Genomic DNA, 11,094 nt, shown 5'->3' with positions numbered 1-11,094 from the left:
AGACCCTATAGATTGGAAAGATCTCTTATCCCACCTAAAAAAGGTTACCTTCCTCCGGGCTTCCACAGAATGAAGGTCCCATACACCTTAACTTGGAGACCCGCAGTATCCTTTCTCACAGACTGAGGGATCCTCCTCATCCCACAGACCAAAGGACCCCCCTCTATGCTAGAAATTACTCCTTCCTAGATGCTAGAGACCCCCCTCACCTTACCCCACAGACTAAGGGATTTACCTTCACCCCAACCCATAGGCTCAGGACCCTCCTCACAGATCATGCACACCCTGGAGACCAGGGGCCCCCTACAGACTGAGACACCCCCCTTAACCTCACTTTACATACTGTAGGACCTACTCACTTCATCCCTGAGGCAGGTACCCTCACATCTCACAGCCTGAACTCCCCCAACTCTCTAAACTTCGGACCTCCAGGGACCTTTAAACTTGGGAACCCTCCTTCTTCCCATGCTAGGACCTCAGAAAGGGACTCATTGATGGAGGGACCACCTCCCACTCAGCTCTGAGTCAGAGATTTCCTCATGTGCCATAGATTGATTCCTTCCTCAAACCCCATAGATCCTCAGATCCCATAAGCCAAGGGTCACTCCTATCCCACTCCAGAGACCAAAGGACCCCCTTAACAGACAGGAAGTCCCCCCCTTACCCACCCTAGAAACCAAGGGTAACTTTCCAGACCTCATACAGAAACCTATTCTCCTCAGATCTTACAGACCAAGAGTCCCTTCCCAGAGATCTCCCAAACTTAAGGACTTTATTTCAGGCTCCCCAGCCCCCCACCCCATACACACTCCCCACCTCCCCATCCCCCTGTGGAATAAATCTCTAAAAAGGATCCTCCCAGATCTAGATTGTGGATACCCAATCCTCTGGAGAGTACAAACAGGGATTCCTCTCACCCCACACAGATTCCATAGATCGAGACCCTTTCTACCCTCCCAGAGACCCCACAAACTGAGGGATTCCCCTCAGCTTGTAAACCAAAAGACATCCCCTCCAAAACTCCACAGACTGGCACTCCCCTCTCTTGAGCAATTCTCCCCTTAGCTTCTTCAAAGACCCCAAGGGATTCTATCCCCTGGGACATCCTCCCCAAACACTCCATAGGGAGTTCTCTTTGCTTCCCCCTGAGCCTCTTCAGTTCTCCCAGGGTCCCCTAAATCTCCCCCAGAGAACGTGCCTCCCCTCCAGTGAGAGAACCCACAGATCCAGATAGACCACCTGAGCTGCTCCCTCATTCAGGACTTCAGTAGAGGGATCCATTCCTCAACTTCTGCCCTGTAAGCTTCTTCCCAAAGACTAGAGAGAGGGATCCCATTGGGGGTCTCCTTATGGAGACTCCATGGAGTGATCCTTTCCCTGGTTGACTCCCTGGAGGACCCCCCCCCTCAGCCTCCATCAGCTAGCCCTCAAGGATGGCACAGAACAGGAGACCTTCCAGCTCCCTCCTCTAGAGAGAAACCCCTGAGAAAGGGTCTCGGAGATGGAGCTGTACCCCGCATTCTCGACACTCAGTTCTGAGAAGCCGCTGTCCCCTTAGCGTTCTCCAGACCCCTCCAGGCTTTCCTCAGCCAGAGACCCCAGAGTGGGCCGCTGGGAGCTGCCTAGAGCCACGAACCCCAGACACCCCTCAGACCTCTGCCCGTTCTGCCGATGAAGGCGCAAAGACCCTGGCCTTGAAACCCTGCCCTGGGACACCTCACAGGTCTCAGAAACCAAGGTAGCTTCCCAGCGTCTACTCCCACAAAGGGGGGGCAGACCCCCCTCAGGGTCTTGCCCAGCCCCCCATGTTGTAGAGGAAGGGACCGAGGTCCAGAGGCAGCAGCGAGTGAAGGGCATTTCCTGGCCCCAGCTGTAGACGGAGGCTGAGGGTTTTCTTAGGGATCTTTAATGTCAGATGTTGGGGTGAGGAGAGGAGAGGCCAGAGATGAGGTGGAAACGCGGGGCGACGCCCTAAGGGCTGCGAGACAGCCGTCGGAGGAGTTCCTGGCTCAGCAGACCCTGCTCTCTCCTGGCCCCCTGAAGCACACTCCGGTTCTCCTGGGCCCTGCGCAACAGGTAGGGAATCACCTCGTCCAGAGAGCCGTAGGGGATGGACTTGTAGATGGCGTAGCCGGCCTGCCCTGGGGAGAGGAGACATAGGGTTGGGGCAGGACTGCTTCCTTCCCTGGCCTCCCCTCTGCCCTGGCCCTCACTCTCCCACCCACCACGAGCGGTTCAGGGAAAAAGCCGCTCCCCCCTTGGGAATCTTGCCTATCTCGGGGGTGGAGAACAGGCTGGTGGGTGCCAGGAACACATACCCAGGGCAAGGGAGACGTGGTCGCACATGCCCAGCAACTGTCCGAAGCACACGGGCCCGTCCGGGGGAATGCCCAGGTCAGACATCCTGTGGCATTGGAGAGCAAGGTTAATATCCTCCAATAAACACTGTGGGGGCTCTGCTGGGCACCGGGGACACGGCTTAGCGTGGGCCTGCCTCGTTCCCCTGGGCACACGCTCTGGGAGAGGGAGAGCACTCCTGCGGGCAAGGTGGGGGGGTTGTCCCTCCCACCATCCAGCCCCGGACGTCACCGAGCTTTCTCTCTTACCGCGCCTCTCCAGCTCGACTCGCCCACCCGGGCCGGTCCCCAAGGCCTGCCTCGCCTCCCTAGTCTGTACGAGCTTTTCTCGCTGCCCTCACTTCCCCATTCTCTCTTCCCCCTCTGGCTTTTGTGTTCCATCTGTGAACGTGTTTTATGCCCCCCAAGAACACGCGCCCCTCGCTGGCAGAGACTAGTTCATTGTTGTCTTTGACTCTCCAGCGCCCAGTACGGAGCCATGCACTGACAGGTACCAATCACATTGGCTGGGCCGACTGAGACTCAGTTACAGAAAAGTCAAGTCCCAAAAATATTAACAAAAGAGCCACAGGATCTCATTTGAGCCTTACAACAACCTTTTGGGGTAAGGACAACAGATTGTACCCGTTTTACAGATGAGCAAACTGAGACTGGGGAGGTTCAATGACGTAATTGTGGCTTGCCAGCTCTAGGAATGTCTGTGGCCCCTGAGCCAGGTCAGTCCAGCTTCCTTCCCTTACACCGAATATCCCGATGCAGTCGGGTGAGGAAGGCGCCCACGGGCCAGAAGAGCTGCACCCATTTTCCCTGAATCCTAGATCTCTCTCTTGATGTGATGGAGAGATCAGCCTAATCTTTAGATCTGCCACTTCCTCCCAGAAAGCTTGGGGATCCTTGAAGCATCTTGGACCAGTTCTCTCCCCCTTGAAATAAGGGGATTGAAATGGTCACCTCTGCAGCCTCCCCCCCCCCCCAGTGTCGGAGTCTCCAAGCCCCTCGTCTTTGCTCTTGTCCCCTCCGTGGGGACACTCCCGGCCCCCCCCACCCCCCACTTTACCTTTTGACCGCCTGATGCACAGACTCTTCATTGTGGGAAGCGACCATGAGCTGACACCGTGAGCCCCGGCGGCCAACGTGTCCCAGCATCAGCTCCAGGCAGCGGCTGTAACTGGGAGAAGGGGAAGAGGGAGAGGGAGACACGGGAGCCGCCGGCAGAGCCGGGCCCTTCCCCGGGGGCGCCGCCCTCCCAAATCCCCCCCCTTCCGTCCCCCCTACCTTCGGCTGGTGGCCTCGTAGTCGGGCTGGGTGGGGTCCGCCGCCCCCCTCTGCCGGGCCAGCGCCCGCTCGCTCTCCAGGTAGGCGCCGCGGACCAACTTCACCCCAAAGCCCAGGCCTTTGCGCGCTGCCTCCTCCGCTGCCTGGGTCAGCCGCTCGTGCGTGTCCTGGGGGGCGGAGAAGGCGTGAGGTCCCCGCCCGCTCCCACCGGACCCCCGCCGGCTCCCACCACCCCCGCTCCTCCGTGGCTCCCGGAACTACCTGCAGATAGGCCTGGTAGGTGTTCCACACCCAGGGGGTCCCATCCCCGCCCGCCGCCTCCGGGCAGTTCCAGCGCTGGGCCAGGGAGGAGACGAACAGGGACAGGGCCGGGTTCAGAGACGTGTACTCGGCGTCCACCAGCAGCCGCACCCCCCGGCTCCGGGCGTACTGTGGAGGGGGAGAGTGCGGGGCGGTCAGGAGGGGCCGGGCCGGGAGGAGGCCACGGGTGGGAGGAGGACTGGGCCCGAGCTCGGATCTTGGGACTGAGGCTCGAGGCTACCTGAGCGATGCGGTGGAAGCGGTTCAGGGAGGCTCCGAGATGCTGGTTCTGCTCAGAACTGAGACTGGAAATCCCGAGGTCCTGAGGGAGAGCAGAGCTCAGGTTCGGGGGCTTCAGGGAGATGTCCCCAAGCGCTGGGGGCCAACGGGTGCTTGGAGACGCTCACCTCACCGCTCTCCATGGCGGCAGCTAGCCTTTCGGGACTCAGCTCCTTGGCGGTGTGGGGCTCCCCGAGCCTGAGCGTCAGTTCCTTCTGAAATGAGCAAGGGGGCACATGGTTCAGGGAGTCGGCTTTAGGCCCAGGACCCCCTCCCCATCTCAGCTCTCTTACACAGAGGAGGGCACTGGTCAGGGCGGTCACTTTGAGCTGCATGAGCACTGGCTGGGATTGCGGGGAGTCCGGGGGCCCGCAGGACAGGTCCACACAGTGCAGCATGGCGTGGAGGTTGCCCTCGTACCAGGCTTCTCTGCAGACCAGAAAGAGACGCTGAGTTGTCAGGATCCTGCTGCCCCCCCCCCCCTGCAGCTTTTACTGTCCAGCCCCACCCTCCGTTTCCCCCTCCCCGGATCCACGTTCTCACCCTCCCCGATCCGTCCCCGGCTCCTCCTCAATGGGCACAGCCAGCAGGGGCCGCAGCCCCAGTCCCTGGAGCCTCTGCACAGAGTCCTGCACCTCGGCCGTGGTCTCCCCGGCCACAAACTGCCCATACACCGAAGCCCGGAGTAGAGCCCCAGAGAGCCGGGAACCCAGGAGCCTCCGAGACCAAGAGAGAAGCTAGGCGACAGGAAGGAGGAAAGAGAGAATTACAAGCAGAAAAGAACTGCAGAACCATTTTAGAATCGGAATTGGGCCGACCCCAAGGCCGGAGCAAAGGACACTCACCGTCAGACCATGAGTGACCAACGGGGGCCACGCGCAGAGCCGAAGCACCAGCAAAGCCCGGACTAGTTCCCCCGTCCTTTTGAGACGGAAAGCTTCTCCATCAAACCGCAAAACGGGCCTCTGGGCTCCTGAACCCTGCAGCTGGGAAACCCCCCGGGACAGTAGCAGTCGGCCCCTTCGAAGCATTCGGCCTGAATCCCAGACTCGAGCCTCAACAGAAGGGAGCCTTAGGGCAATCAATGGAACCACCTCTCAGATGGCATATGACCAATTAACTGAGGGGAGCACAGTTGGGGTCAGTGGCTCCTTGGTGGGCGGATAGGGGATGGGTAACTCATTAACCAGACTTGGGGCAGAGTTCAAGTTTGGGATGGGGGGCAGGGGAGGAGACCTAGAATTCTTAGGGGCAATACGTTCCCAGATTTCTATGCTGGATTGAACTATTTATTACATGCTGGTAGGACCGGACAGCAGTCCTGAAGCTACCCATGAGCCCTTTCTCTTCCCATATCTATATAACTCTTTAGGAAAGTAGCCTGAACTTGGAAGAACAACCCTTGATTCGGGCATCATTATGACAGTCTATTCCCAGCTTTAGTTGCCTTGTTAAAGATCAGTAAGAATGGTGGAGGAATGAGAATCCTGGACCTCAAATACTACGGTCAAAGGAGGGGGAGGAGCAGAGCCAAAGACAGACCCTATGGTCCTCTGGCTGGGTTCATTGGAGAAAGGCTGTTTCAATCTCAGGACCAAGGTAAGAGTCAGGGGGGACCCATAACAGCATGAGTTTAGTCACTAACTGTGTGACCCTGGACAAGTCACGTCACCCTTCCTGCCTCAGTTTCCTCATTTGTAAAATGAATGGGAAGATGAAATGGCAAATCACACTCTGCCAAAAAAACAGTTAAGATGCAATTGAACACATGACTGAAAACAAAGGTTGATAGTGGGTTCATAAGACTATGATTGTGTAGAACGGGGTGGGACTTTAGAGAACTATTATACGAAGCCCTCAAGCTCCTAACTGTCATTATATGATTGCGAGACCCTATGTTCTATCGTAGAATCTCGAGATCCAGATAAGCTCAGTTGAATTCAACACTGATCAAGAACTTCTTCGGTGAAAATCACTTTATATTCCTGGATTATTCCAGGAAGGAGGACGTCCCCTGTCCTGCAAAAGCTCACACTCTATCAGGGGCAGGGGAAGAGGCAAATACAAACTGTGTGCCAAATGTACTGCAAGGTCATTTGGGGAAATGGAAGAAAACTGACAACGGGAGGAAGGAGATCAGAGAAGTCTTCACCTAGGACACCTTACCCATCACACCTTGGTGAGAAGTATTTCTGGAGATAGAATGCCAAGTTTGGAGAGGTGACTTAAACGGGGAATTTGTGAAGGGGGAAAATAGTAGAGAGGCAGAACGTAAAACCTGCTCGTGACAGCATCTGCCTTCTCCCAGAAGTTTGCACCGGGAAGCCATTGGAAGGTAGAAAAATGCTTGGCGACATGTACATTTCCCAGATCCTTAAGTTTTGTCTTCCTTTGCCCTTGAAGAATCTTTCTACCACCAGATTTAGAAAACAGAAGGAAAAAAAAACTCTACTCAAATAACTTTTTAAAAATATACATTGTGTTTTTTAATGGTAGAATGTAAATACTAACTCATGTAATTAAATTTGAGCAAAAAGGATTTTTTATCTTCAAAATCCTATAATAACCTTCAGCAATCTAAAATGTGTAACTCTAGAGTACCATGTCTCTCCTCTCCTATCCTCCCCTATGATATTTTACTGGGATGTTCTCAAGATGAAGGCCATTGAAAATGTAATTTTACTTTCTTTGGATGGAGGGAAAAGCATTTGGCAAAACGAGTTGTAAATGAAAATAATCCACTTTTAGATACCAGTTTGAGTAAAATCTACAAGGATGAGGAAAGCTAAATTGTAAGCAGAGTAGCCTATTGACTTTGTCAACCAAGTAACTCTTATTTTATTTTACTTATTTTTTATTTTTTTTGCTAAGGCAACTGGGGTTAAGTGACTTGCTTCCACAGCTTAGGAAGTATTGTGTCTGAGGTCAGATTTGAACTCGGGTCCTCCTGACTTTAGGGCTGGTGCCCTACCCACTGCGCCACCCAGTTGCCCACAACCAAATAACATTTAACCAGCAAACCAGAATTTTGTTTCCTTGTATGAAAAAGGGTGTGTCGTCATGTTGTGGATTGCCTATGTGTTGGGAAATGGTGGTCAGAATGGAGATGGGCAGGTACAAAAGTCAAATCAAAATAATCTAGTTTTATGTTGGAGGCGAGATGGAGAGAGGGAGAAAGAGGAGGAAGGAGCAATTAATTGTTAGTATCTCATCCTTGAGAAGAAGATGGAGGACTATGGATTCAATAATGAGACATTCAGATAGAATCAGTGTTGTCTGGATTGTTAGGTTCCAAGTATTGTTTGGCGCCAGCGTGGCCAGAGGTTTCTAATGGGGAACCGTAGGCATCTGTGCTGGGTCCTGTGCTTTATTTTTTTTCTAACTTTAAAAGTCTTTCTAAAGTGTGATTTTACATTTTTATTGGCAGACAGAAAAATCTCGAATTTGAAAATTTACACAAAGATTAAACTCAGCGCACATGGTAGGTCATTCACCAGCCCATCTACCATATAAGCGTTTTGCAAATGGGTACACTCAAAAACTATAATTTCTTTTTTATAAAGCTTTTTATTTTCAAAATATGATGGATAATTTGATAACATTGGCCCTTGTGTTGCAGATTTTCTCTTTTCCTCCCCACCCCCTCCCCTAGATGGCAAGCAATACATGAAAAACTATAACTTCAACAAGTGAACTAGGGAACTCAACTAATCAAGGACTCCCTTGATATTTGATATTTCAGAACAGTGTCCCATTTTTCTCTTCACTTATCCCTAAATAAAAACTGAATCACAGCCAGTTTTGTATGTTCCAAAGCACACGTCTATCCGGAGTAGTCTTAAGAGCTTGTGAGATGGTGTCCTGTGATAAGTCATGAAACTACACTAGCCTTGGCAAAGCCCGTACGTGCGCACTAGATAATGTGCTGATGAAAACACTTAGCTGTGGGATTGAGCATTTTGCCATCTGGTTACTTTAGTTAATGAAGTGAGAACCTGCTTCTCGGAGTGCAGAAAGGAGAAAGGGAGCCAAGTATGGACAGTTCTCATTGTAGGGCAGCACCTCAATTGTCGTCACGGGGGACACCTGCCAAGTGCCCGGACAGGCCCTGCCACCTAAGTCTGCTTAGTCCATCTCTTTCAACTGAGTCCCATTATGTCGGGGTGGGTGAGGAGAATCAAAAAGGACAGGACCTTTGCTTCGGGCGGAACGGGTGATGATAACTGATGACAAAGAGAAAATAGAGCTGCTCAGTTCTTTGTTTTCTCTGCAAAGGAAAATGACTTTTATACTGGAAATGACACAACAAAAAGGGATAAGGAATCGATACCCAAGATAAGGAGACAGTGAAAGATAGCACCTCACTGTTCTCCGTGAATTCAAGTCTCCTGGCACTGATGAATGACATAAATCCCTGGATTGTGAAAGACCTGGCCACAGCGATAGCAGAAAGATCACAGAAAATGAGAGACCCCCAAACTGGGGGAGGAAAAATGTCCCAACAAATACAAAAGGGAAGAAAACAATCTACAGCCTGGAGGCCAGTCAACTTCACTTAGATTCCTGGGAAAATTCTCCACTGAAGATGTGAATGGCAAGCGTCAAAAACAGAAACAACCTTGCAAAGAATCAGCTTCGTTTCATCAAAAACATTTCACATTGGGACAGCTAGACAGTGCTTCAGCGATAGAGTCAGGAGGACCTGAGTTCAAATCCCACTCAGACAGCCGCATTTCCTTTTTGGAAAGGGTTGGGATGAAAATAATGGATGAGAAGGATGCTGGAGCAATCATTTAACTTTTCTTGAAAAGATGGAGGACTATGGATTCGATAATAAGACATCCCGATAGAGTTGTTTGGATAGCAGGCTTCCAAGTATTGTTTAGCACCAGCGTGGCGAGAGGTTTCCAGTAGGGAACCATAGGAACCTCTGCTTGGTTCCATGCTATTTTGGTTTTTTTCCTAATTTCAAAAGCCTATTTATTTCTAAGTGTAATTTTGCTTTTTTATTGACAGAAAAACTTCAAATTCAAGATTGAACTCAAGGCTAGGTCATCCACCAGCCCATCTACCATATGTTGGATGGTGTGGCAGAATGAAATCACTTATAGCCCAAATTAAAATGTCTCATGGTACTTTCCCAAGTGAATCTGAAATGGAAAAAGTGAACATCAAGATCAGAGAAATGTAACCACTTGAACAAGTCAAGTTACTCTTAAGGATCAGAGTTCAGATGACTTCTATAGAAGTTTTTAAAAATCATTAAAATTAGGAAATAGAATTTAATGAATATAAATAGATGAGAGGTCTGTGCTATTTTAGCATCTTGATCAATAACTTGACAAAGCTACATATGATAAGTTTGCCAAATTCACAGATAATGTAAAGCTGGGAGGGATAGCTGGAGAGGAAGACAAAATCAAGTTCCAAAAGAATCTTTTTTTTCTTTTATTTAATAATAACTTTATATTGACAGAATCCATGCCAGGGTAATTTTTTTTACAACATTATCCCTTGCACTCGCTTCTGTTCTGATTTTTCCCCTCCCTCCCTCCACCTCCTCCCCTAGATGGCAAGCAGTCCTATATATGTTAGATATGTTGCAGTATATCCTAGATACAATATATGTTTGCAGATGCAGTTTTCTTGTTGCACAGGGAGAATTGGATTCAGAAGGTAAAAATAACCCGGGAAGAAAAACGTTCCAAAAGAATCTTGATAAGCATTGGTCCAAATTGAAGATGTTGAAAATAGAGATATAATTAAAAGCCTTGCACTTAGATATCTATTTCACAAGTAGATGATGGATAAGCACAGAAAGATAGCAGTTGTTCAGAAAAAGATCTGAAGGTTTTAGTGGACTTTAAAGCCAGTATAAGTGCTGTGGTAGCCACAAAAGCAAAGGCAGTATTGGTGCGCTTTAAGGGGAGACATAGCTTCTAGGAATAGGGAAACTATAGAAAATTGTTCCCTGCTTTTGTCAGTTCTAATCCTGGAGTGTTGTGGCAAAAGGGTCATCATGACTCTGTGACTGAAGGAACTGGGCTTGATTTACACAGGAAAACATGAGAGGAGTTGCCTTCAGGTATTTGAAAGTATTTTGTGAAAGGAGGAAATTTATTCTGTTTTGCCATAGAAAGGAAAACAAGGAACAGTGGATGGGAACTACAAAGTACCAAATTTAGACTTGATGCAAATGTTGAGATTTCTGGTGCAGTTTGGGGTTAATTCTCCAAAAACAGTCGTTTAAATTCCTTCCTTGACCACTCCTTAAAGATTGAGAGAGCTTCCTTTGCCCAACCAGAGATAGCTGGGTACATCTTTTCCAATTTCTAGGGGTTTCCTGGAGAGGTTGGGATGTCTCTTCTCTAGTCCTATGGACTGGAGCTCAAAGCCTGATGTGGTTCCCTCCTGTTAGCCATCAGATACTGGTACCGTACTTCCATTTAATCATTACCAAGAACAGAAATACAAAATTTTCTTCTCAATATTTCAGGGGCAAACTGGCACCTCTACCATCTTAGTCTCTGGGGTGAGTGGGCTCAATCTTAATGCAGTTTCTACATAACATTAATTCCACCAAGTTCAGGCCTAGAGTAGTAGCATTGCTACTCTAATAGTGGATTGGCCAATCTCTTCTCTCAAATATTGCTGTCCCGGGTCCTGAAAGATTGCTTCCTTAGACCTCAAAGCTAATTGTAAATTCCAGCATGAGCATCACTCCTGAACCTACTGGCAACTGGATCTCTTAATGTTTTGAGATTCACAGAACCGTATCCTCCAATATCCTTTACTTAAAATTAAAAAAAAAAAGATAGAAACAAAGAATTGTCACAGATAAAAAGAAATTACTATTGTGAACTTTAGGCACAAGTCTGAAGAA

The 11,094-nt window shown here is 49.8% G+C and overlaps 1 protein-coding gene across 1 annotated transcript; it reads right to left on the bottom strand.

Annotated features, from left to right (window-relative positions):
• Positions 1 to 1,890: 1,890 nt before the first annotated feature.
• On the bottom strand, positions 1,891 to 5,315 carry PRODH2 (proline dehydrogenase 2). The gene is made up of 10 exons (XM_051988964.1): positions 5,057 to 5,315; positions 4,755 to 4,948; positions 4,505 to 4,640; positions 4,340 to 4,426; positions 4,174 to 4,254; positions 3,894 to 4,061; positions 3,633 to 3,799; positions 3,415 to 3,525; positions 2,319 to 2,404; positions 1,891 to 2,141 (listed from the first exon to the last, which is right to left on the bottom strand). Exons 1-10 carry the CDS (start codon positions 5,240 to 5,242, stop codon positions 1,972 to 1,974), a joined length of 1,386 nt encoding a protein of 461 aa, XP_051844924.1. The 5' UTR covers positions 5,243 to 5,315; the 3' UTR covers positions 1,891 to 1,971.
• Between the last annotated feature and the right edge of the window lie 5,779 nt (positions 5,316 to 11,094).

Source organism: Antechinus flavipes, chromosome 3, assembly GCF_016432865.1.
Source record: "Antechinus flavipes isolate AdamAnt ecotype Samford, QLD, Australia chromosome 3, AdamAnt_v2, whole genome shotgun sequence".
In the NCBI taxonomy this organism is placed as follows: Eukaryota; Metazoa; Chordata; class Mammalia; order Dasyuromorphia; family Dasyuridae; genus Antechinus; species Antechinus flavipes.
The sequence above is the reverse complement of the archived record's forward strand: the minus strand, read 5'-3'. Positions and strand labels throughout refer to the sequence as shown.

Excerpts from the sequence above, each read along its gene's own strand:
- PRODH2 (XM_051988964.1), bottom strand. The coding sequence starts at position 5,242 with ATGCTTCGAAGGGGCCGACTGCTACTGTCCCGGGGGGTTTCCCAGCTG. Across the intron at positions 4,255-4,339 it reads CCGCCATGGAGAGCGGTGAG|GACCTCGGGATTTCCAGTCT; the intron begins GTGAGCGTCTCC and ends GCTCTCCCTCAG. Across the intron at positions 4,062-4,173 it reads GCTTCCACCGCATCGCTCAG|TACGCCCGGAGCCGGGGGGT; the intron begins GTAGCCTCGAGC and ends CCCCCTCCACAG.